This window comes from Pan paniscus, chromosome 20, assembly GCF_029289425.2.
Source record: "Pan paniscus chromosome 20, NHGRI_mPanPan1-v2.0_pri, whole genome shotgun sequence".
Classification (NCBI taxonomy): domain Eukaryota; kingdom Metazoa; phylum Chordata; class Mammalia; order Primates; family Hominidae; genus Pan; species Pan paniscus.
The window spans coordinates 9615597-9641205 of record NC_073269.2 but is presented as its reverse complement, the minus strand read 5'-3'; the positions used below and the strand labels follow the sequence as shown (position 1 = coordinate 9641205).

General features: G+C 55.0%; 1 protein-coding gene across 12 annotated transcripts in view; it reads left to right on the top strand.

Moving 5' to 3' along the window:
• Positions 1–25609, top strand: part of PTPRS (protein tyrosine phosphatase receptor type S) — a 135020-nt gene that overhangs the window by 100075 nt on the left and 9336 nt on the right. For 2 of the 12 annotated variants that reach the window (XM_034945935.3, XM_055104037.2), the window contains exons 9-25: positions 160–293; positions 1415–1559; positions 8836–9141; positions 10773–10966; positions 11115–11141; positions 14587–14704; positions 17132–17740; positions 18196–18293; positions 19167–19420; positions 20068–20161; positions 20265–20480; positions 20951–21108; positions 21616–21627; positions 21881–21993; positions 23650–23697; positions 24818–24915; positions 25001–25124. In XM_034945935.3, coding sequence (XP_034801826.2) covers positions 160–293; positions 1415–1559; positions 8836–9141; positions 10773–10966; positions 11115–11141; positions 14587–14704; positions 17132–17740; positions 18196–18293; positions 19167–19420; positions 20068–20161; positions 20265–20480; positions 20951–21108; positions 21616–21627; positions 21881–21993; positions 23650–23697; positions 24818–24915; positions 25001–25124 — 2748 coding nt within the window. The remainder of the gene's footprint in view (positions 1–159; positions 294–1414; positions 1560–8835; positions 9142–10772; positions 10967–11114; positions 11142–14586; positions 14705–17131; positions 17741–18195; positions 18294–19166; positions 19421–20067; positions 20162–20264; positions 20481–20950; positions 21109–21615; positions 21628–21880; positions 21994–23649; positions 23698–24817; positions 24916–25000; positions 25125–25609) is intronic. The other 10 variants (XM_034945937.3, XM_063599793.1, XM_055104039.2 and 7 more) reach the window with 9 other exon arrangements.

The window sequence follows — 25609 nt, the reverse complement described above, 5'->3', positions numbered from 1 at the left end:
CAGGTGACAATGGGATGGGGACGAGGTCCCCAGGAAAATAAAAGAACATTCTAGAAGCACCCAGAGCTGGCATCTTTTAGTGGGGACGCTCAGCAGGTGGGGCCCCCTTTGTGGGGTGGACGCTCCCCGACTCCTAGTTGTCTCCCTGCACCCCCACAGTGCCCGGCCAGCCCATGAACCTGCGGGCCGAGGCCAGGTCGGAGACCGGCATCACGCTGTCCTGGAGCCCCCCGCGGCAGGAGAGTATCATCAAGTACGAGCTCCTCTTCCGGGAAGGCGACCATGGCCGGGAGGTGAGGCAGCGCGGGGACGGGCTGGCCTGCCCTGGGCTCCTCCCCGGCGCTCTCTGACGCTGCCCGCCTTGTCTCTTCCCCCTCTTTGTCCCTATGTGTGCTGCGGATTCTGCTCTTCCTCACCCCTTCCGGTTCTCCTGCGTCTCTGTCCCTTTGTGCCTTTCCCCTACTTTTTTCTCCTCTGTCTTATCTCCTTTGTCTTTCTCCTCTGCTGCTGGCGGCCTCTCTCTGGTTCCATATGCATCGGCGTCCCCGTCTCTCTTGATCTGTGCTTCTCTCTGTGTCTTATCTTCACCGGTGCCTCTGACGCTCACTCTCCATCCCTCCGGGTCTGTTTCTGTCTGTTTATGTCTCTGTCTCTGTTTCTCTTTCTGTCTCTGTTTTCTGTGTGTTTTTTTTTCTGTCTCCATCTGTCTCTGTGTTTCTATCTCTCTGCCTCTTTCTGTCTCTCTGTCTCTGTATCTGTTTCTTTCTCCTCTCTCTCTATTTCTGTCTCTATCTCTATTTCTGTCTCTCTCTCCTCTCTTTCTCTGTCCCTGTCTCAATCTCTCTCTCCTCTGTTTCTGTCTCTCTCCCCTGTTTCTCTATCTCTGTCTGTTTCTGTCTCTGTCTGTATTTCTCTGTCTCTCTGTGTCTATCTCTGTATCTGTCTACTCAATTTCTCTATTCCTCTGTCTCTGTATCTCTCTCCTGTTTCTGTCTGTCTCTGTATCTCTCTCTATCTCTGTCTCTCCCATTTATCTCTGTCCCTGTGTCTGTCTCTCTCCTTTGTTTCTGTCTCTATCTCTGTCACTGTGTCCCTCTGTCTCTATCTCTGTCTCTGTGTCCCTCTGCCTCTGACTCTCTCCCCTGTTTCTCTCTGTCTCCGTCTCTCTCCGTCTCTGTCTCTCTCTGTACCCTCTTTTTCTGTCTGTATCTCTGTCTCTACCTCTCTCTCCCCCATCCCTCTGTCCCTCTCTGCCGCACCCCTGTCTCTATTTCTCTGTGTGTGTCTCTCTCTCTCCCCCCTCTGTTTCTGTCTCTCTCTCTCTCCCCTCTGTTTCTGTCTCTCTCTCTCTCTCCCCTCTGTTTCTCTCTCTCTCTCCCCCATCCCTCTCTGTCCCTCTCTGCCTTGACCCCAGGTGGGAAGGACCTTCGACCCGACGACTTCCTACGTGGTGGAGGACCTGAAGCCCAACACGGAGTACGCCTTCCGCCTGGCGGCCCGCTCGCCGCAGGGCCTGGGCGCCTTCACCCCCGTGGTGCGGCAGCGCACGCTGCAGTCCAGTAGGTGTCTCGCGGGGCCGCCCTTCTCTGCGGGGGGGACCACGGCCTGGCCGCAGACAGCCCCTCGGCAGACGGACCCAGGCAGGGCCTGCTGCAGTGGGTGGGGGGCGCCTCCCGGCCTGTCTCCGCTTTGTTCCCCGACCTCGGATCCATCTACCCGCGCTGTGCCTCAGTATCCCCATCAGCACAGCGAGGGTCTCAGCATGGGGTTGTCTGTGCCCCTGGGCCTGGTGACCCGGGTTGAGACTTGGGGTCAAGGAGAAGTGGCTGATCTTGGCCCTGGTGTAGGAGAGGTTCTGGGACCACGCCTTCTTTCTCCTCTTTCCATCCTGGAGTGGGGGCTGATTGAAAGGCCACGTTGTGCCCATTTCCCAGGCATTTTGAGGGTACCGTGAGGTTGTGGTCACGGCTCGCACCCCATCATTCTCAGAGCAAAGGACACAGAGACGAACCCACCTTCCCCGTCGGTCTTCCTCCCCCGGGCAGGGAGCCTTGGCTCTCAAGACCCCAGGACGAGGTCCCAGTTCCCGAGGGTGGGGAGGGGGTGGAATCGGAGCCGATGCCAGGTTTCGTGGGGGCATGCAGGTCCCCACTCGGGGCTCAAATCTCTGGAGTTCTCTGCTGTGCCGGCCCGGCGTCCCTGTTTGGAGCGAGTCACCCTTCACCTGGCAGTTGGCTGTGGGTCACCGCCACCCTCTCTCCCTGACTTCTCTAAACTCGGAGCTGGACAGGCCCCTTCTGCCGTCTCCCCACCTCACCTGCCTCCCTGGCTCCGCTCAGCCCAGCGTGGCCTTCCCTGGTGTGGCCTCTACCGGCGTGGTCTCTCTGTCGTGGCCTCCCCCTGCTTCCCCCTCTTCCCTCCCTTCACCCAGTCAGTCACGGCGTAGCCACCCCAGGCTTTCTTCCGGAATCAGTCATGATGGTCAAACCTTCAAGGCCCGCCCTGGGTGTGTGTACACAGGGGCATCTCGGATCAGTCGAAGGGTTAACATCAACTCCAGCCGGGGCATCTGAGCCGCTGGGATCGGGGGGGTGGGGCGCCTCGGAGACACAACCCCCCTGCCCCCGCCGGCCCCCTTCCCTCTTTCCTGCTCCCCACAAACCAAGCCGAGCGAGCACCTGGCGGCTCCAAGGCGTCTGGGCGCGTCTGTGTGAGGTGGAGTCAGTGAGGGTGGCCTGTGGCTTGGGCAGCCACCTGAGAGACTGGCTGAGGTGTCCTGAAGGTGAGTACACGCTGGTCTCGAGCAGGTTCACAAAAACGGCCCACCCCGCGTGCCCCCCCCCGCCTGCCCCAGCCGCTCTGGGCTGAACGGACAGTCCACGGCCCGAATTCGGCCCCAGAAACTCTCCCAAACCACGTGCCACCACCATGCCACGCTGCCCACGCACGCACATCCACGTCTTTGCACACATCCCTTCCTGAGATGTCATGCAGGTTGGGCCGGATTGTGAAGGACGTGACCTACATGGTCACCTAGAAAGCGGCTTCGGCCCAGCCACGCGAACCTCCGGGGCGGCCCAGGACAGGGAGTTGGGGAGAAGGGACTCCCCGCTTCTTGCCCCGAGACGGGTGGGCAACAAAGGAGAACCGACAGCAAAGACTCAGGGCCAGGCGTATCCATCCCCCTGGGGACTGCGGGCTCCTTAGGCTGAACACAGGGTAGGTGCAGGTCAGACCACTCAGCCGTGGGTCTCCCCAGACACTGTGCCACCTTCCTGCCTCCAGCCTGGAACCTCAGCGTGCGCACGCTGGGGGCTGGAGCAGGGCTGCGGGGCCACTGGCATCCTGAGACCCACCAAGAGTTCGGTCTGGCCTTGTAGCTCAGCGCTCGGCCGTTCCCTCTCTCGTAAGAAAGTCTTTTAAGTTAGCAGTTGAAGAGTGGAAGGTAGGTAACCAGACTGGGCGTTTTCTGGAAGGAGTCTTTCTTTCTTTTATTATGGTTTTTCTCATCATCATCACCATCACTGTTGTTTCTTATTTTATTATGGTTTCGGTTTTATTTTTTCTCCCCCTTTCTCAGCAAATCCATTCCTTCCGACACATTCCTTGATTGTTGTTTTTTTTTGTTGTTTTTTTTTTTTCCCCTGCTCCCTGCCTGATTCCCCGCACCCCCCGGGCACCTTTGGTTGGTGTGGCTGGTCAAGAAATGGGGAAGGGTTCCCTTTGTCTAGTTTTGGAGGAGGGGCCTCTAATGTTTTGCTTTAAGTGAGGCCGGATGGTCTCTCTAGTTGAAGTAAGCTGTTGGGGTGGCCTCTGCAGTCTCTGGTAGCCCAGTGTCTCTGAGGACGGGATTCGTCTCTGGGTTCCAGATGCTAGCAGGATAGTGTCCATAGTAAGTACTCAGTAAACATGTGCTCAGCCACCAAGCAAGCTGCTCTGATGGTGAGGGTTTCTAATGCTCTTGCCACGAGCAAGGCCAGTAATCTCTCTGGGCCTCCCTCCAGGGGACGTAGATTCTAAAATCGTGGGCACTTGGGAGAGTCTGGCTTCCGCCATACCCAACCGGCACAAGGCTGAGATCTGAGCTCCCAACCTCAAACCAAGCCAGCCTGTGAATCACGGCCAAGTCTGGGTTCCAATCCTGGCTCTGCCACCTCATCACTGCATGCCCCTGGACAGGTAGCTTGCTGTTTCTGAGCCTCAGTTTCCTCACCTGTAAAATGGGCTGCACTTCTGGTTTTTCGGCAAGATTGAGAGGCGTTATACAAAATAATGAAAAGCTTCCAGGGTGGGGTCTGGCCACAGTCGGTACACAACCAATGACTGTAGAAAGCCCAACAGGCAGACTTTGGAATCTGGTTTCCCCACCGTTGACGCGGGGTGGCGGGTGGGGAGTGACAGTTCTGACTACCTGAGGGGTTGTGAGAATTAAATGAGATAATGCATGCATTAAATGAGATGATACATGCGTTAAATGAGATAATACATGAAACATGGGCTGAGGGTGCTGCACCTGCAGTAGGCGTGCAGAAAATGAAGCTTATTATCACTAATGCCCTCAGCACAGCGTCTGGCCATAGTAGGCACGCAACACACAGAGACTTACTGATTCATAAGCCTTTAACACCCAGACAGTTCCCTGTAATATGCGGGAACTCTCAGTGTTATTCAGCAAAGATCTTAACATACTGCCTGGCACACAGTAGGTGCCCCACTAATGCAGCCACTGTTTTAAATCTACATACGGATTGGCACAGTGCTGGGCACCTAGTTGGCACTCAGTAAATGGAAGCTATTAGCAGTTTATAACAAGCTTAGCCTAGTGCCAGGCGCACAGTAGGTACTCAAAACATGGGTGGCAACAATTATTGTTCTGCAAACCTCTTGGCACAATGGCTGACATACAGTAAGTGCTCAATAAGTGGCACTTGCTATAAAGAGGTGGCCTAAGTGTGAGGCACATAGTAGGTGCTCAGATGGGCACCATTATCAGTTTGAAAGGGTGTGGGATAGGGCTGGTTACACAGTTTTTACTGAAAACATTCACTTATTATCTGCAAAGCCCTTGGCACAGTGTGTGCAAACAGTAGGTGCTCAATAAGAACTATTACTATTTTTATATAAGGTATTGAGTGCAATGCTTGGCACACGGTGCCAGGTGCTGTTACAGTTATCCAATAAAGCCCTTAGCACGATGCTTGGCACACAGTAGGTGCTTAAGAAATGAAAACTATTGGCCGGGCGCGGCGGCTCATGCCTGTAATCCCAGCACTTTGGGAGGTCGAGGTGGGCGGATCACGAGGTCAGGAGTTCGAGACTATCCTGGCCAACATGGTGAAAATCCGTCTCCCCTAAAAATACAAAAAATTAGCTGAGCGTGGTGGCGGGCGCCTGTAGTCCCAGCTACTCGGGAGGCTGAGGCAGGAGAATGGCGTGAACCCGAGCAGCAGAGCTTGCAGTGAGCCGAGATCGCGCCACTGCATTCTAGCCTGGGCGACAGAGCAAGACTGTCTCAAAAAAAAAAAAAAAAAAAAAAAAGAAATGAAAACTATTAACATTCCGTAAGGCCCTTAGTAGAGTTGCCTGACACATAGTAGGTGCTTAATATGTGGAAACTTACTGTTTTTCAGTAAGCCCCAGCACAGCACCTGGCACACAATAGGTGCTTAATATGTGGTGACTACTGTTTTCTGATGAAGCCTTTAACACAGTGCCTGGTGCACAGTAGGGGCTTAATACATGGGGACTATTAACTGTTTTCTGATAAAGCCCTTAGCACAGTGCCTGGCACGCAGTAGGGGCTTAATATGCAGGGACTACTACTGTTTTCTGAGAGAGCCTTTAGCAAAGTGCCTGGCACATAGTAGGTGCTGCTTAAATGACAACTGCTGTTTTTCTCTTCAGAGACCTATTACCATACCCAGTCCATAGTAGATGTTCAATAAATGAGACTTGCTGTTGATAGGTTAGTAGTAGAGGTAGTGTGGTGCCAGATGCATAGTTGGGACTGAACACAGAAGTGCTGTGATCTTTAAAGATTTTGGCACACAGTAGGTGCTCAATATGAGCTATGAAGTCCTGAGCCTGGTACCTGACACCAGTAGGTGTCCAATAAACAGGCACTTTTATTATTACTTGATAAAGCCCTTGACATTCTATCTGGCACACAGTAGGTGCTCAAGACATGGGCATTATTTTCAAGTGAGGCCAATTGGATGGTCCTAGTTGAAGTAAGCTTTTGGGATGGGCTTTGGGTCCCTGGTAGCACAAGTGTTCAGTAAATAAATGCTTTTACTACAAGAAAAATTTTACCATATTTTCCGTAAATTATTATGAAGCCCTTGGCACCATGCCTGACCTACAGTAGGTGGCCAGTAAATAAGTGCATTTGCTGTTATTGTATGAAGCCCTTGGCATGATGCCTGGCACATGGTAGGTAGCTAATAATTGGGGCTTCTATTGCTGTTGCTTGGCACATAGTGTGTGACATATAGATTTTTTTTTTTTTTTGGAGATGGAGTCTTGCCCTGTTACCCAGGCTGGAGTACAGTGGCACGATCTTGGCTCACTGCAACTTCCGCCTCCCAGGTTCAAGTGATTCTCCTGCCTCAGCCTCCCGAGTAGCTGGGATTACAGGCTCCCGACGCCATGCCCGGCTAGTTTTTTGTATCTTTTAGTAGAGACGGAGTTTCACCATGTTGGCTAGGCTGGTCTCTCTAACTCCTGACCTCGTGATCCACCCACCTCGGCCTCCCAAAGTGCTGGGATTACAGGCGTGAGCCACTGCGCCCGGCTGAGATTCTTATGCTATTATTCTATGAAGCCCTTGGCACAATGCTTGACACACAGTAGGTGCCTGATAAGTGGAGCTTCTATTGCTGTTCCCCTTAGCATGATGCGTGGCACATACTAGATATTCAGTAAATAGATGCTCTATTATTTTGTGAAGCCTTTGGTGCTGGCACATAGTAGGTGCCTAATGGAGCTTCTGTTGCCATTCCCCTTGGCACAGTGCCTGGCACATAGTAGGTAGTTAATAAATGGAGCTTCTATTGCTGTTCCCTTTGGCATGGGACCTGGCACGTAGTAGGTGCTTAATGGAGCTTCTGTTGCCGTTCCCCTTGGCATAGTACCTGGCACATAGTAGGTGTTCAATAAATAGATGCTTTTACTATTATTTCGTGAAGTGCTTGGCGCTGGCACATAGTAGGTGTCTAATAGAGCTCTGTTGCTGTTCCCCTTGCCACGGTGCCTGGCACATAGGTGTTCGACATAGATTATTTTGTTACCATTCTATGAAGCCTTAGCACAATGCTTGACACGTAGTAGGTGCCTGAAAATTGGAGCTTCTGTTGCCATTCCCCTTGGCATGGTTCCTGGCACATACTAGGTACCTAATAATTGGAGCTTTTGTTGCTGCTTCCCTTGGCATGGTGCCTGGCACATAGTAGGTGCTTAATAAATGGAGCTTCTGTTGCCGCTCCCCTTGGCATGGCGCCAGGCACATACTAGGTGTTCAATAAATGGATGCTTTTACTATTATTTTGTGAAGCCCTTGGCGCTGGCACATCGTAGGTGCTTAATAGAGCTCTGTTGCTGTTCCCCTTGCCACAGTGCCTGGCACATAGTAGGTGTTTGACATATAGATTATTTTGCTATCATTCTATGGAGTCCTTAGCACAATGCCTTACCACAATTATTAGTAGGTGCCTAATAATTGGAGCTTCTATGGCTATTCCCCTTGGCATGGTGCCTGGCACATAGTAGGTGCCTAATGGAGCTTCTGTTGCCATTCCCCTTGGCATGATGCCTGGCACATAGTAGGTGCTTAATGAATGGAGCTTCTGTTGCCATTCCCCTTGGTATGGTGGCACATAGTAGGTGCCTAATAAATGGAGCTTCTGTTGCTTTTCCCCTTGGCACGGTACCTGGCGCATAATAAGTGCTTAATGGAGCTTCTATTGCTGTTCCCCTTGGCATGGTGCCTGGTACATAGTAGGTGTTGAGTAAATAGATGCTTTACTATTTGTGAAGCCCTTGTTGCTGGCACATAGGAGGTGCCTAATAAACAGAGCTTCTGCTGCCATTCCCCTTGGTATGGTGCCTGGCACATAATAGGTGCCTAATAAATGGAGCTTCTGTTGCTGTTTCCCTTGGCACAGTACCTGGCACATAAGCCTTTAATAAATGGAGCTTCTATTGCTGTTCCCCTTGGCATGGTGCCTGGCACATAGTAGGTGTTCAGTAAATAGATATTTTACTATTATTTTGTGAAGCCCTTGGTGCTGGCACATAGTAGGTACCTAATAAATGGAGCTTCTGTTGCCGTTCCCTTTGGCATGGTGCCTGGCACATAGTAGATGTTCAACAAATAGATGCTTTTACTATTTTGTGAAGCCCTTGGTGCTGGCACAAAGTAGGTGCCTAATAAATGGAGCTCCTGTTGCTATTCCCCTTGGCACGATGCCAAGCACATAGTAGGTGCCTAATAAGAAGGGCTTCTCTTGCTATTCCCCCACCCAGTTTCTGGCATGGGGACCGTAGCTGTCCAATGCCTAAGACCTACTGTGCACCACGTAGGTGCAGCCTGGTGAGCACAGGGTTCTTGGCCAGCCCTCCCAGCCCCATCCCACCTGCCCGCCCATCCACCCGCCCATCCCACCTTTGGTTGACACCCACTTCTTTTGGGTTCGACTTCTCTTTGGTTTGGTTCTGTTTTGTTTGTTATCATCTTCTTTTTTATTTTCTCTTTCCCATCTTTTGTTTCCCCGCCCCCCTCCCCACCCATCCCACCTCCCTTCCCCACCCCGCCCACGTTCTCCCCCCCTCCAATAGAACCGTCAGCCCCCCCTCAAGACGTTAAATGTGTCAGCGTGCGCTCCACGGCCATTTTGGTAAGTTGGCGCCCGCCGCCGCCGGAAACGCACAACGGGGCCCTGGTGGGCTACAGCGTCCGCTACCGACCGCTGGGCTCAGAGGACCCGGAACCCAAGGAGGTGAACGGCATCCCCCCGACCACCACTCAGATCCTGCTGGAGGCCTTGGAGAAGTGGACCCAGTACCGCATCACGACTGTCGCTCACACAGAGGTGGGACCAGGGCCCGAGAGCTCGCCCGTGGTCGTCCGCACCGACGAGGATGGTAAGTACCTGCCCCAGGCCCGGGACCCCCCGCAGGCCCCAGCCCGGCCCCCGCCTCGAAGCCTTCCATCTGGAAACCTGGGCTGGTGGTCAAAGGGCGGAAGCCTCACTCGGAGGAAGTCGGGAAGCAAGCAGCCTCCCCGAGAAATCCGGGGCTCCTTGACTTTGGAACTGGCGATTCTAGACATGGGCAGGCTTAGCTCTGCAGCATCTGCTCCCAGAGCCTCGTGCCTGGACAGTTTCGCTGGCTGCCCTCTATTTTGGTGGAACAGTGGAAACCTTTGGAAATGGGGTGGAGGAAGTGGCAAATAGCACCTGCAACAACAATGTGCTGATCATGGTTAACCAGCTCCCCGGGTGGATGGAGACCAGTTTGTGTAGCATTGGCCAATTTCCATGGTGTAAATGTTCCCGTCCTCACCCATTTCAAGTTAGCAGCACGTTTGAAGGTGGAAAGCAAGGCAGTGGTCCTAGCTTGGAGTCACGTGGTCGAAGCCTAGATCATGGAGAGAAATGACAGACACCTTTCCCAATAAAATTGCAACTTCTTGGCCAAGCACAGTGACTCATGCCTGTAATCCCAGCACTCTGAGAGGCCAAGGCAGGAGGATCATATGAGTCTCGGAGTTTGAGACCAGCCTAGGCAACATAGTGAGACCCCATTCCTCCAAAAACATTTTTAAAACATAGCCAAGCATGGTGGCATGCACATGTAGTCTCAGCTACTCAAGACGCTGAGGTGCGGGGATTGCTGGGCATAGCAGTTCGAGGCTGCAGTGAGCTGTGATCATACCCCTGCACTCCAGCCTGGGTGACAGAGTGAGACCCCATCTCTACAAAAACATATTAGCTGAGCATGGTGGCACAGGCCTGTAGTTGCAGCTACTTGGGAGGCTGAGGTGGGAGGATCGCTTAAGCCCAGGAGTTCAAAGCTGCAGTGAGCCGTGATCCTGCCACTGCATTCCAGCCTAGGTGACAGAGTAAGAGAACCTGTCTCAAAAATATTTCAGCCTCTTGGTCCTGGGAGCCTGATTCGTTTTCTGAGCCATTTGCCTGAAAGTTTCGTTGGACAGCCCCATTATGTCCTAAGCCCAGAGAAGAAATGAAGCAGCTCTTCTTTATGCCAAACCCTGGGGTGGGTGAAAAAGATCCTGAGTGCCAAGTGGGCCACCTGCCTGCTTGGGTATTTAGGAACATACAGCTGGACTGCCTGGTGCAAATCCTGGCTTTGCCTCTTGCTAAGGCTGTGATCACAGAATCAACTCTCTGGGATTCAATTTCCCCAAATGTAAAATGAGAATGACAGGAGACCCTATCTTGCAGGGTTATGATGAGGATGGAAGCAGTGTAGGGTGAAGAAGAGGGTGTCTGGAGGCCCTGGGAAGGTGGTTTAGACTCGGGGGGGGGGGGGCAGCCTGGATCCATGGGGCGCACCTTCAGGGTCCCCTCCCAGGGCTGTGGGGGGTGTGAAGGAGGCCATGTCCTCCCGCCCGGTGGTGAGCGCTAAGAGCGCCCAGTTATTCACCGGCAGCCACTCGGCATCCTGGAATCGGACAGTGGCACTGCCCGGGGCAGGGCCGGGCGCCCTGGTAACGGCTCCGCCCGCCCCTCCCCTCCCCTCCCGCCCGCCAGTGCCCAGCGCGCCGCCGCGGAAGGTGGAGGCGGAGGCGCTCAACGCCACGGCCATCCGCGTGCTGTGGCGCTCGCCCGCGCCCGGCCGGCAGCACGGCCAGATCCGCGGCTACCAGGTCCACTACGTGCGCATGGAGGGCGCCGAGGCCCGCGGGCCGCCGCGCATCAAGGACGTCATGCTGGCCGATGCCCAGGTGGGCGGGGGGCCGGGGCGGGGCCGGGGACGGGCTCCGGGCGGGGACGGGCCCTTGCGCTCCCCCCACCTCTGCTTCTCTTTCTCCATCTCTGGCCTTCCCCGCTCACCTCCCTCCTCTCTCCCCTGCCGCCTCCTCCCGCGCTCAGTGGGAGACGGATGACACGGCCGAATATGTAAGTAGCGCCCCTGGCCACCCACCTACTGCTGTGCGCTTCCCGCGGGCCGTGCTGTGCTGTGACTCCTGCACGCCCCTTATCATCAGTAGTAAAACGGTCTCCTCCTCTGGGCCCTGCCATGCGCCCCTCGCTCTCCCATTACCTCTTGGAGCGCCCAGCCTCGGTGTTTGCACCAGGGAAATGGGATACTCCGACCACTGTGCGCCCCAGGGGGCAGAGCTGAGGGTCATCCCTGAATCCTCTCACCCTGATGGCTCCTGCCATTGGTGGGGCTTAAGCCTCCTGGGTCCTTCTCCTGCCCTTAGTCATTCCTCCTCTGAGTATGTCTCCTCTCCTGTTAGACCCAGCCTCACCCTTTAATGTCACTCAATTCAGCCCTGTCTGGCCTAGAAATGCCTCTCTCTGGATATGCTGTCGTCTTCATTCTGGCCCCCCAGTGATGAGAGGTGTCAGCGGGGCCAGAGTGGGGAAGGATGTCTGTGATAGCCTGGTTACAACCCCACAATGCTTTAAACCAGAGAGGAATTGCTGTGTGACTTGGGGCAAGTTGCTACCTCTCTCTGGACTACCTCTCTGCCCCTAAAACGGGAGTACCAGCCTCTGCTGAGAACCCCAGGTCTGACATTAAATTGGCACTGGTCCCTTGGCTGGGCGTGGTGGCTCATGCCTGTAGTCCCAGCACTTTGGGAGGTTGAGGCAGGTGGATCACCTGAAGTCAGGAGTTCAAGACCAGCCTGGCCAACAGGGCAAAACCCCATCTCTACTAATAATACAAAACAGCCTGGTATGGTGGCAGGCGCCTGTAATTCCAGCTACTCGGGAGGCTGAGGCAGGAGAATTGTTTGAACCTGGGAGGCGGAGGTTGCAGTGAGCCGAAATGGCACCACTGCAGTCCAGCCTGGTCAGCAGAGGGAGACCCTGTCTTTTTTTTTTTTTTTCCAGACGGAGTCTCACTCTATTGCCTGGGCTGGAGTACAGTGGCGCCACCTCGGCTCACTGCAACCTCCACCTCCTGGGTTCAAACAATTCTCCTGTCTCAGCCTCCCGAGTGGCTGGGATTACAGGCATGAGCCACTGGTCCTGGCTGATCCTGTCTCTAATAAACAAACAAACAGGCACTGGTCCCACATGCTCTGATGCCTCCCGTCTCTCACCCACACTGGATCTAGAGGGAATGTTCCCATCTGGGCTTCAACTCTGCTCTTCTCGCAGAGACCCTGGGAGGGATGGACTGTGAGGCTCAGGGGCAGGAGACCCTGTTTGTGCATCCCCGTCACCCCTCCTTATCCCCTTGGCCTGGGTCTGCCCCACAGTTCCCAGGCATGCCGGCCTGTGCTTGTGGGGGGGGGGGGAGGGGGTGTGTGCTTGCAGACATGGGCGCACATGATGCTGTGATTGTGTGCACAGGTGTTGTTCAAGTCCGCGTGCCCGGGAGTGTTCTGTGCTGTCATTCATTGGAGGAGCACTCACTTATTGAGCACCTACTATGTGCTAGATGCTGAGGATGAGGTGGTGACAAGAGCCCCTCCTCCCTAACAGTAATACTCCGTGAGAGGGATGTTAATCAGAACAAAACACACATCGGCAGGGCATGGTGGCTCGCGCCTGTAATCCCAGCACTTTGGGAGGCCGAGACGGGTGGATCAGCTGAAGTCAGGAGTTCGAGACCAACCTGACCGACATGGTGAAACCCTGTCTCTACTAAAAATACAAAACCAGGCGTGGTGGCGCATGCCTGTAATCCTAGCTACTCGGGAGGCTGAGGCAGGAGAATTGCTTGAACTGGGGAGGCAGAGGTTGCAGTGAGCTGAGACCATGCCATTGCACTCTAGCCTGGGCAACAAGAGCAAAACTCTATGTCAAAAAAAAAAAAATTGTTACAGCTGTGGTGGGGATGGGGTTTAGACAGTGAAATAAACATTTAAAAATCAGCTCTCAGCCAGGCACAGTGGCTCACGCCTGTAATCCCAGCACTTTGGGAGGCAGAGGCAGGCAGATCACTTGAACCCAAAGTTTAAGACCAGCCTGGGCAACATGGCAAGATCCCATCTCTACAAAAAATATAAACATCATTAGCCAGGCATGTGGTGGTGCACGTCTGTATTCCCGGCTACTTGGGAGGCTGAGGCGGGAGGATCACTTGAGCTCAGGAGGTCAAGGCTGCAGTGAGCTATCATTACACCCTGCACTCCAGCCTGGGCGACAGGGTGCGACCCTGTCTCAATAAGATAAAAAAGTAAAAATCAGCTCTCTGGGTGGGCAGGAGGGGGGCAGTCCTGTTTTGTAGCATTTGACCGTTTCCATGGTGTAAATACTTCCCACCATGTCAATTTCAAGCTACCGGGGAGGTGCCCAGTAGCCCATAATCATGTATTTCTACTCTACAGATGCAATAGACAAGATGATCTCAAAGCAGTAACCATACAGATACCCATAGAGATAACAGTAACCCTAGTGAAATAACTAGAAAGGGTGGGTTTGCTGTATTTATTGCCTTTGCTTTCAATATAACTTAGTTGATTATAAGTTTATACAGTTTATTTATTTTTGAGACACTCTTGCTCTGTCACCCAGGCTGGAGTACAGTGCCACGATGTCGGCTCACTGCAACCTCCGCCTCCTGGGTTCAAATGATCCTCCTGCCTCAGCCACCCCAGTAGCTGGGACTACAGGCATGTGCCACCACGCCTGGCTTTTTTGCTTTTTTTTTTTTTTTTAGTAGAGACGAAGTTTCACCATGTTGGCCAGGCTGGTCTCGAACTCCTGACCTTAAGTGATCCTCCCGCCTTGGCCTCCCAAAGTGTTGGGATTACAGGCGTCAGCCACTGCGCCCAGCCTCATACAGTTTAATTTTTAATAACAGCTCTGTTTCATAAGTGGCTCACAAAATTCCTGAAAATTTAACCAGCGGCTCTCATGAGTTGGTACAGGGCACCTCTAGCATACCAGTGGGTGTAGAGGCAGGGGGGAAGGCCAGTGCCAAAGGGCCTGCGGCAGGCTGTGCCTGGTGCATTGGAGGAACAGCAAGGAGAGCCCTTTGTGAGCCACAGGGAAGACTTGGGCTTTGACCCCAAGAGAGGTGGGAGCCATGGAGGGCTGTGGGGAGAGTGGGGACAGACCCTGACTCCAGTGCTCACAGGCGCCCTCTGGCTGCTGTGGGGAGGACAGACTGTCGGGGGTGATGGCAGGAGTGAGGGGAGCGGAGCAGAGAGGACCGAGTTGGTCCTGGCAAGCGACAGTGGGCTCGTCCGGCTGGGTTGTTGCATGTACCCTCTGAGCATGGCCACGCCACGTGTCGTGGTCTCTGCATGAGCTCGTGTGCACGTCTCCGCCCATGATCCGGGCCCTGCATCCTCCTTGCTTGATCTCAGCACGGGGAGTGGGGGTGGGTGGGGCTGCTCCCAGCCCCAGCCGTGGTGCTGACCCCCAGCCGTGCCCACAGGAGATGGTCATCACAAACCTGCAGCCTGAGACCGCGTACTCCATCACGGTAGCCGCCTACACCATGAAGGGCGATGGCGCTCGCAGCAAACCCAAGGTGGTTGTGACCAAGGGAGCAGGTATGCAACCCGCCCTCCCCCCACCCACCAACAGCCCCTTTGCCCCCACTGGCACCAGAGCGTGACTCCAGAGTCCTTGAGCTCACAAGGGCAGGCAGAGGGTGCACCAGGCAGCCGGAACAGTGAGACAAAGGTGTGAGGGCTGCTCAGGTGGGTGTCCAGGGCCCAGCTTGGCCCCCCCGCCCCTGCCTCCTCCTTTGTCACTCACTTCCTGTCCCCCCGGCTCCCACCAGACAGAAACAGTTAACAGCCACCTCTGACCCCTTTGCCCTCTCAACCTTTACTTGGGCTGTGCCCTCTGCCAGGATACCCCTTCCCCTGCTGGCTGGCTCCTCCTCTGCCTTTAGGTCTCAGCTCAAGGTACACCTGCCCTGGAAAGCCTTCCCTGATTGCCTCATCCCATAATCTTGATCCTTCTGGGCCCCCTAGTCTCCTGTGCTTCCCCCATCCAGGCTCTGATCGCCCCGGCTAGGTTGTTATTTCAGGGTGGTGCACCTGTCTTCCCCTACTGCACCAGGAAGCCACCTTTCTCTTGGTGGCCCTGCCTCAGTTTCCCCTTCTAGCCCCTCCATTGTCCCTTCCATCATCCCCAAGGGGCTGGCTTTTTTTTCCAGCCAAAATGGAGCTGAATTAAGAAAAAGAGGCTGCCGTGAAGATGTAAGGGGAGGGTACACCGGGCGGAGGGCACAGCCCAGAAAAAGACTCGGGGGGTGGGGCGGGGGGGTGGTGGTGGTGGGCGGAACAAGCTCGGGTGTTTCAGGAACAATCGACCGACTTCTGTGGCCTTCATCCCAGTCCCCACACCCACCCTCTCCTCGGGGACCCTTGTATCCACACCACTGTGTATCCCACCTTTCAGGCCTCCCAGCTGGACACAGCCCCTGCCCTTGTCCACACTATTCCCTTCACGCACCTTGTCTGCGTCCTCCAGCATCCAGCTCTAACGCCACCTCCTCCAAGCAGCCTCCTGTGATCTCTCCCTCCCTTCTTCTAGCCAGCAGGGCACTTCCCTCCTCTCTCAGGGACATTGTATTAGAGCTGTGTTTGCTAAGCAGAAACCACTGCATACGCTGCTCTCCCCACCACCCTGGGTATTCATAGCAGTCCATTCAAGGCCCTGATAAGTCCTGCAGTAGAGAAGTCCATTTTCATGTATACAGCCCAGCTTTCCCCCTTCTTTGCCTGATCCCAGAACCTCTCTCGGCACATTGATTACTACCCAGGCTGTGCGAAACAAAGAGCAGGGGCGGATTTTGGATTTCTTTATGTCCCATGGGTATTGGTCAGGTGCCTGCATTGAGCAAGGGCCAAATCAACAAGGCAGGAGATGGTTGCCTTATTAATGGAAGGAGGAGGGGTTCTCTGAGTCCTCACTTCCTTGCTGTGCTTTATGCGCCCCTAGCCCAGTGCCGGCTCTACACCTTTGCATGGGCTGTTCCCTCTTCTTGGAGCACGATTCCCCCAGATCTTCTCGTGGTTCCCTCTCTTTCTTCCTTCAAGTCTTTGCTTCTTAAGTGAGGCTTTCTTGAGACCTACTTTTATTTTTATTTTTAAGACGGAGTCTTGCTCTGTCGCCCAGGCTGGAGTGCAGTGGCACAATCTCGGCTCCCTGCAACCTCCGCCTCCTGGGTTCAAGTGATTTTCCTGCCACAGCCTCCTGAGTAGCTGGGATTACAGGCGTGCACCACCACCCCCGGCTAATTTTTATATTTTTAGTAGAGACAGGGTTTCACCATGTTGGCCAGGCTGGTCTCGAACTCCTGACCTGAAATGATCTGCCCATCTCAGCCTCCCAAAGTGCTGGGATTACTTACAGATGTGAGCCACCACACCCATCCTTGAGATCCACTTTTAAAAATCACAACCCCAGGCTGGGCGCGGTGGCTCACGCCTGTAATCCCAGCACTTTGGGAGGCTGAGGCGGGTGGATCACCTGAGGTCAGGAGTTCAAGACCAGCCTGGCCAATATGGCGAAACCCCATCTCTACTAAAAATACAAAATTACCCAGGCGTGGTGGTGTGTACCTGTAATCCCAGCTGCTCGGGTGGCTGAGGCAGGAGAATCCCTTGAGCCCGGGAGGCAGAGCTTGTAGTGAGCTGAGATGGGATTACTGCACTTCAGCCTGGGCAACAGAGCAAGATTCTGTCTCAAAAAAAAAAAAAAAATCACAACCGCAGCTGGGTGCAGTGGCCTTATAATCCTAGCACTTTGGGAGGCCGAGGCAGGAAGCTCACTTGAGCCCAGGAGTTCAAGGCTGCAGTGAGCCGTGATCTCACCATTGCACTCCAGGCTGGGCAACAGAGTAAGACCCCCCAACTCAAAAAAATGTTATATTGAAGGAAAAGAATTAAAAATACAACCCCACCTTGTGCCTCTGGGCCGGCGGATGGCGCTGGGACCCTGACACCTGCCCCGTATCCCCGCAGTGCTGGGCCGCCCAACCCTGTCGGTGCAGCAGACCCCTGAGGGCAGCCTGCTGGCACGCTGGGAGCCCCCGGCCGGCACCGTGGAGGACCAGGTGCTGGGCTACCGCCTGCAGTTTGGCCGCGAGGACTCGACGCCCCTGGCCACCCTGGAGTTCCCGCCCTCCGAGGACCGCTACACGGCATCAGGCGTGCATAAGGGGGCCACGTATGTGTTCCGGCTTGCGGCCCGGAGCCGCGGCGGCCTGGGCGAGGAGGCAGCCGAGGTCCTGAGCATCCCGGAGGACACGCCCCGTGGCCACCCGCAGATTCTGGAGGCGGCCGGCAACGCCTCGGCCGGGACCGTCCTTCTCCGCTGGCTGCCACCTGTGCCCGCCGAGCGCAACGGGGCCATCGTCAAATACACGGTGGCCGTGCGGGAGGCTGGTGCCCTGGGCCCTGCCCGAGAGACTGAGCTGCCGGCAGCGGCTGAGCCGGGCGCGGAGAACGTGCTCACGCTGCAGGGCCTGAAGCCCGACACGGCCTATGACCTCCAAGTGCGAGCCCACACGCGCCGGGGCCCTGGCCCCTTCAGCCCCCCCGTCCGCTACCGGACGTTCCTGCGGGACCAAGGTAGGCGCGCGGCGACCCCTGCACCAGAGCCGGACCGGGCCTCGCGCCCACCCCCACCCCAGCCCCCTCCCTCTCCCCTGCCCAGGTAAGTGGTCACTTTTCTGCTTCCTTGTGGTCACTCAAGGCAAGTCCGGACCCCGAGGCTCCGGCGTTGGCAAAGGTGGGATGTGCCTCGGTGGCACCACCGCCGCCCCCTCCCCTTGCTCCCCTCCCCCCTCTTCCTCCTCCTCCACCTTCTCTCTGCAGCCTCTGCAGCCGCGCCGTCTCCCGAAGCAGGGACTTGGGACAGGACAGGGCAGGGCCGGGCCAGGGCCAGGCAGGAAGGCCGTGGGCATGGGCACAGCGGACAACAGGGAGTGCCTGGGCCGCCCCACCCCACCCCGCTTCACGCCACCCAGTGCCAGGCACTCATGGGGCCTCTCTTCTCTCTCCCTGCTCGGCTGCCTCCCCGGCAGTCTCGCCCAAGAACTTCAAGGTGAAAATGATCATGAAGACATCAGTTCTGCTCAGCTGGGAGTTTCCTGACAACTACAACTCACCCACACCCTACAAGGTGCGACTGCCCAGCCAGCAGGCAGGCAGGCAGGCAGGCAGGGTCAGGGGTCATAGTTCAGCAGGGGTTAAGGCTCAGTTTGGAGTTGGTGTGAAGTGAGGGATCAGGGCTCAGTCAGAGATGGGTCTCAGCTAGGATTGAGGCTTAGTCAATACTGGGAATCAGACTTGGGGCCCAGCCTAGGATTGGAGATCAGCTGGAACTGAGGTTCAGTCAATATTGGGGATCAATGTTGGGCTCAGCCTTGGATTGTGGCTTAGCTGGGATTGAGGTTCAGTCTGGGATTAAGATTTAGTCCATATTGGAAATCAGAGTTGGGGCTCAGCCTTAGATCATGGCTTAGCTGGGACTAAGGCATAGTCAGGATTGGGACTCAGAGTTGGTACTTAGCCTGAGGTCAGAGTTTAGTCTGGAGTTGGTGCCAAGTCTGGGATCGGGGGTCAGCCTGGGATTGAGGTTCAGTCTGAGATCAGGAATCAGTCTAGGATCAGGTCTCAGAGGTGGGTTTCCACCTAGGGTCAGCGCTCAGCTGGAATTCAGGATCAGTCTGGGTTCAGGGTTCAGTGGGATTGGGGCTCAGTCAGGACTGGGAATTCAGCATGGGATCAGGGCTCAGTCAAAGTGGGCTTCTACCTAGGATCAGGGCTCAGCTGGAATTTAGGCACAGTCTGGGGTCAGGGTTCAGTGAGGTTGGGGCTCAGTCAGAGGTGGGGACTCAGCCTGGGATCAGGGATCAGTCAGTGTTAGATTTCTGCCTAGGGCAGGATTCAGTGGGATCAGGGCTCAGTCAGGGTGGGGGACTCATCCTGGAGCCGGGGCTCAATCCATGGGCATGAGCCCACCAGGCCCTGCTGAGCTAGCCCTGGTCCGCAGATCCAGTACAATGGGCTCACACTGGATGTGGATGGCCGTACCACCAAGAAGCTCATCACGCACCTCAAGCCCCACACCTTCTACAACTTTGTGCTGACCAATCGTGGCAGCAGCCTGGGCGGCCTCCAGCAGACGGTCACCGCCTGGACTGCCTTCAACCTGCTCAACGGCAAGCCCAGCGTCGCCCCCAAGCCTGATGCTGACGGCTTCATCATGGTGTATCTTCCTGACGGCCAGAGCCCCGTGCCTGTCCAGTATGCTCACCCCCATGCTCCGGGTTCCTTGTCACCCCCATCAGCCTACTATATGGCTGGGGCAAGCCACGTGCCCTCTCTGTGCCTCAATTTCCTTGCCTATGAAACACGGACCCTATCAGCCCTAGTTCATGGGGTCATCCAAGATTCAATGCTTCTCATGGGCCATTGTCACTAAATGTGTCCTGTGTCTGCTCTTCTAGCATTTCCTGATACCCCATATGCCTGACCCTCCACTGGGTATTACTAGGGCCCCTGAAAGGATTTGGTTCTGGGCTTCCCAACTAGTGGGGAGGCAAAGCTGAGAGTCCCCAGTGGGGAGAGGAGCACTCTGCCTCAGAGGCAGAGAAGATTTAAGGGCTACAAGGTTATGTGGGCATTGAAGCTGGAGCTTTGAAGGATGTATAGGAGTTTAACAATGAGCATTACATGAAGTAAGCCTTCTACGCAGAAAGTACAGCATGATCCAAGGCCTGGAGGCCTGAGTCAGCAACTGTGGCGTTTGTGGATGGGGCATAGGGGGAATAGTCTCATTGTATGAACAGAAGGGAAGACTCAGAGAAACGGCCTCCCCCATTTGCCCCCATGTAGCATCGCTTGGTCATCCCTATCGACAGCCCCTCTGACTCTTTCCCATCTCCCTACAGGAGCTATTTCATTGTGATGGTGCCACTGCGCAAGTCTCGTGGAGGCCAATTCCTGACCCCGCTGGGTAGCCCAGAGGACATGGATCTGGAAGAGGTGAGGGCCTGGGGCCCAACCCGCAGGGCCCAGATACATTCCAGCTTTCACGTGCTCTGTTGCTCCCAGCTGAGCTCTGAGCCACCCATGACTGTTCCCGCAGCTCATCCAGGACATCTCACGGCTACAGAGGCGCAGCCTGCGGCACTCGCGTCAGCTGGAGGTGCCCCGGCCCTATATCGCAGCTCGCTTCTCTGTGCTGCCGCCCACGTTCCATCCCGGCGACCAAAAGCAGTATGGCGGCTTCGATAACCGGGGCCTGGAGCCCGGCCACCGCTATGTTCTCTTCGTGCTTGCCGTGCTTCAGAAGAGCGAGCCTGTAAGTCCTGAATGGTGTCTGCCCACATCCAGACACACCTCTGAATGAGGCAGACCCCATTCCCCAGGGCCCTGACCTCTGCGGTCAGTCACAGGCAGCTCCCTGTGGTCAGAGCTGGGCAGAGGGGAAGACTTGGGAGTGGAGGGATCCTGAAACGAAGGTTTCTTAGAGGAAGAGACCTTGGAGCTGGGGCGTTGAGGGGTGAGTAGGAGTTCAACAAAGAAAAAGCATCCCAGGATTTGCATGTGCAAAGGTCTGGAGGTACAGAAAGGAGAGTGGCTGGAGCAGAGAAGGGAATGGGGAGAGCAAAGATTGGCAGGGACCAGGTCATATAGGCCACCAGGGTCAAGGTTCTAGGAATATAGGAGGATCTAGAGCAGGGGAGAAACATAGGTTCATGTTTGAGAAAGACCCATCTGGCCACTACAAGGAGGGTGGACACTGATGGAGACCCCCCCCTTTCCCTGCAGACCTTTGCAGCCAGTCCCTTCTCAGACCCCTTCCAGCTGGATAACCCGGACCCCCAGCCCATCGTGGATGGCGAGGAGGGGCTTATCTGGGTGATCGGGCCTGTGCTGGCCGTGGTCTTCATAATCTGCATTGTCATTGCTATCCTGCTCTACAAGAAGTAAGCCCCATGTCCTCCCCGACTTGACAGCAGGGAGGGCTTCCTGGAAAAGGAGGGAGGAGTTGTCTCAGAGAATCATCACTAAAGGTCTCTGTTGTACACATGGGGAAACCGAAGTTCAGAGAGGTTAAGCCACTTGATCAAGGTCACACAGCATGGGAATGGCAGAGCTAGGGCTCAAAGCAGGCCAGTGGCTTGGCTTCTCCTCTTAACCCCTATCTTCAACTCAGCAAGATTTGGGGTAGAGGCTGCCTGTGTCCAGTTCAATGAGGATAGCAATTGTAGTGGCCCCATGGGGCACATCCCAGGGCTGAGATAAGCCTCCTTGTGGTGTCGATAGGCAGGGGGACAAACAGGAAATATGAGCGCCATTTTCCAGAGGAGACCAAAGCTCACAGAGGTTAAGGAAGCCACTGAGAGTCACAGAACAAGCCCTTGATGGCCGGCACACCCTCACCTTTCTTCTTTTTTTTCCCCCTTCTCACCTGTGTCTGCTTTCGGGAACAGCAAACCCGACAGGTAAGAACCAGCCCTCCCCCCGGAGGCTTCAGGCAAGAGGGAGAGGACAGGGAATGGGCTGATAGTGTGCCCACAGGAGAGGGGATGCCCGGTTGCCCCCACAGCTTGTACACGTATCTGTACTTGGTCCTGGAAACCCTAGTCATACGGGTCCATGGTCCTTTTCCTACCATGCATTCCTGGGGCCTGAATTGTGTTCACACATGAACATGTGCCACTACTAACTGGACTGTTCCGCTTGCTTCTCCTAAAGTAAACGCAAGGACTCAGAACCCCGCACCAAATGCCTCCTGAACAATGCCGACCTCGCCCCTCACCACCCCAAGGACCCTGTGGAAATGAGACGCATTAACTTCCAGACTCCAGGTATGTACTTATCCCTGCTACCAGGGATACCACCAACAGGGGAGATAGCTGGGGAGAAGCAGTAGTTGCCACCCTGGGGGCCCCTCATTGGCCCCCTCTGAACTATGCTTGGTGCAGCCACATTCTTGATTCCCAAATACCTCCAACCCTACATGGATCTGGGCTTGGAACTCATAGGTTGGTTCTGCTTACAACCAAGTGAGACTTTTTTTTTTAAGTTAACATTTAACCAATGGCTGCTGTCCTCTTCAGGAGCCTAAAGACGATGTTTAAAAATAAAAAATGGAGAAAACACAAATAAACCCCTCATTTCTTTGGGCAGAAAGAGCTATTCTTCTGTTTATGTCTCTGGTTTTAATGTTCCTCGGTGGTGGGAGTTGAGGTTTGCCGTCAGCCATTTTCCACGCTCCCTTGGGATATATCCCTAGCAAGGTACAGAAATTATACTTGCCCAATGCCCTGTACCTCTTCCCACCATGGCTGCCAGGGTTCATGCCTCTTTATAGTTCCCTGTAGATTAAAGTCACCTGACAGTCCAGGAGAACTGAATCAAGGCCTTATCCTTGATCATTTTCATGTATGATTCACAAACTCCACCATCTCCTCCCTCTTCATGGGCTCATGCCAGCTGCTTCTAACCAAATAAGGAATTTTTCATTTTACTCATGGCTGCTATTCTCCTTATGGGTTCACAGCCTAGTTACATCTGTCCTTCCAACTGTACCCGGTCTCCACTTCGTATCTCTGAACTGGTTCATATCAACTCTATTTTCCAACCAAATGAAGATTTTAAACATTTGTATTTCACTGATGTCTTTAGTCCTCCTTAAAGCCTCATGCACAGCCTCACGTGCCATTCCTGATGTACTTTCTTTTTTTTTGTCTCTGGACTGGCTTGTGTCACTTCTGTTTTCATCCAAATGAGGAGTTTGACCATTAGTATTTAACTGATGGCTGCTGTCCTCATAAAGGGATCATGCAGGGCCTCATGTATCACCCCTCGTGTATTCTCTTCCCTTTCTTTCCTCTGTACTGATTTGTGTTGCTTTGGTTTTTCAGTCAAATGAGAATTTTAAATGTGCATGTAACTGATGGCTGCAGTCTCCTGAAGGGATCATGCAGAGTCTCACAATTCACCGCTGATGTGCTCCCATCTCATTTCTGTCTCTGGACTAGCTTATGTCTGTTCTGTTTCCATCCAAATAAGGATTTTCAACATGTGCATTTAACTGATGGTTGCTGTCCTCCTTGAAGCTCATGGCATGGGCCCATATGTCCTTTCCCTGCTCCCCCAGCTTCTCCTTCACCATCCTGCATCCTCCTTCCTCAGAATGCCCTCTGCTGACCTCAACAGAGGGGACCCAAGGCCAGGCTGGTCTGGGGGAGGGGATCTGTAGACAGAAGAACCTAGCACTTTGGAGTCCTTCCAGAGTGACGGGTCAAGACCAGGATTGACTGGTGTCCAGCCAGAGGGGTACACAATTAGCAGCTATCGTGAGTCCTCAGGTGGGGGCCCAGGTGGCTGTACGTACCCCCCCGTTGTCCACGTTGCTCTGCCCTTTGCATCCACCAGCCAGTGAGGGGTGGGGGAGGCAGAGGTGGGACCCCCCCCTACCCCCTGCATGTTTTCATTTATTTATTGTTTGCTGTTTGCAGATTCAGGCCTCAGGAGCCCCCTCAGGGAGCCGGGGTTTCACTTTGAAAGTTAGTTCCTGTGTCTGTTTTTGGCTTCCTTTCGCCCCCCCGTTCATTTCCTCTTTGGTTTCTCCATCCTGTCTCCTGTCTCTGTCCACGCGCCCACCCGTCACCGGCCTTTGCCCACCTGTCCTGTGCTGGCTCCTGGAAGAGGGCAGGGGGTTGGTCCATTGGGCCCTCAGGTGGCTGTGTGTGACTGCTGTGTGTGTGGTGTGTATGTGTGTGTCAGGGACGTGGGTGAGGCACGTATGTACCCAGGACGTGCCCACGGGACAGGCAGGCCCCTTAGATGTGAGCTCTTGGGGGGCACCCAGGGCAGCTAGGGACACATGGAAGGCTCAGAACATTAAATGTTACCAGCTGGTCTGGAAACCACCTGAGAGCTGAACATCCGGTGCACAGGTCCCAGGAGAGGTCAGGGTTCCGCAGACCCAGATATCGGGAAGGGAGAACCGAGCCCACACCCAGCACCTTCGGCAGCCATCCTGGGGGGCTTGAAAGGATAGGAGCTCTCAGGCCAGGGCCTTCTTGCACCTGCTCCTGCCCTAAGCAAGCGCAGGGACAGATGGGGACCCCTCACTCCTCTCACGTACACGCACACATACTGTTTCCCCTCCCTAGTCTGTCGCCTCTACCTGGAAGCGGATTTCGTGCCTCTGATCCCAGAGGGACAGAAAGGGGTGTCAGTCGCCCACCCAAGGACAGTATTTCCAAAGCACAGCCGGCTGCGTCTGCAATTTAATTTCTGTCCAACACACTTGCTTCTTGGCTCGAGGCACTGGGAGCTTGACATCCTCCGGGGTGACCCTTCTGCCAGCCCCTGCACCCCCAGCTTGGTTGGAAGGAAACAGGATGGGCCAATGCTGTGATCCAGGCCCCTCCAGGGGTGTCAGCCTCTGCACGGAGCAGCGGGCCTCAAACCTGCTGCCTTTAGAGTCCCCTAGGCCTGGAGTCCCAGCCCCTTCATGAGCCACCCTGAGTCTTCCCCTCCTGCCAAGCCCCACCCCGGCCATGCCCTTCTAACCACAGCTCACCCATCGCAGACTCACACGTAGATCACCCCCCTCCCCCGAGTCCCCGGCTGGCCCCCCAAGTGACCAACCCCGGCGGGGTCTGCTCCACCCTGTAGGCATGCTTAGCCACCCGCCAATCCCCATCGCAGACATGGCGGAGCACACGGAGCGGCTCAAGGCCAACGACAGCCTCAAGCTCTCCCAGGAGTATGAGGTGAGCCCGCCCCCGCCTCCCACCCTCATCACCTCGGCCTCACAGGCACCTACCCTGACACCCGCGCCCTCCCCTTCCTCTGTAGTCCATCGACCCTGGACAGCAGTTCACATGGGAACATTCCAACCTGGAAGTGAACAAGCCGAAGAACCGCTATGCCAACGTCATCGCCTATGACCACTCCCGTGTCATCCTCCAGCCCATTGAAGGTAGTTCGGAGATCCCCGGTCTTAACCTGCCCTTCCCCACTGCATGGAAAGTGCTAGATCCCATGTCTCCCCTTGGGCCACTGAGGCCTGATTCTGGTCATAGACCTGGTCCAGCTCCAACTGGAGGCCACTGGGCATCTTTAGATATGTATTTAACTGATGGCTGCTCTCTCTAACATGGCTTCATCTGTCCTTCTGCATCAGTTGTGACCAATCAGAGCAGTTTTGCTGCCCAGGGGACATTTGGCAATGTCCAGGGACATCTTTGGTTGTCACAACTTGAAGAAATGTTGCTGGCATGGAGTGAGTGGAGGCCAGGGATGCTGCTCAGCACCCTGCATTGCCCAGAATGGCCCCACCACAGAGGGCAATCTGGCCCCAAATGGTGATAGCGCTGAGGGGGAGAAACTGTGAAGTACACGTCCCATGGTCACCTTGGGGACAATCTGGGAGCAGTCAGAGTGAACTTCCAGGAAGTGGTTGGC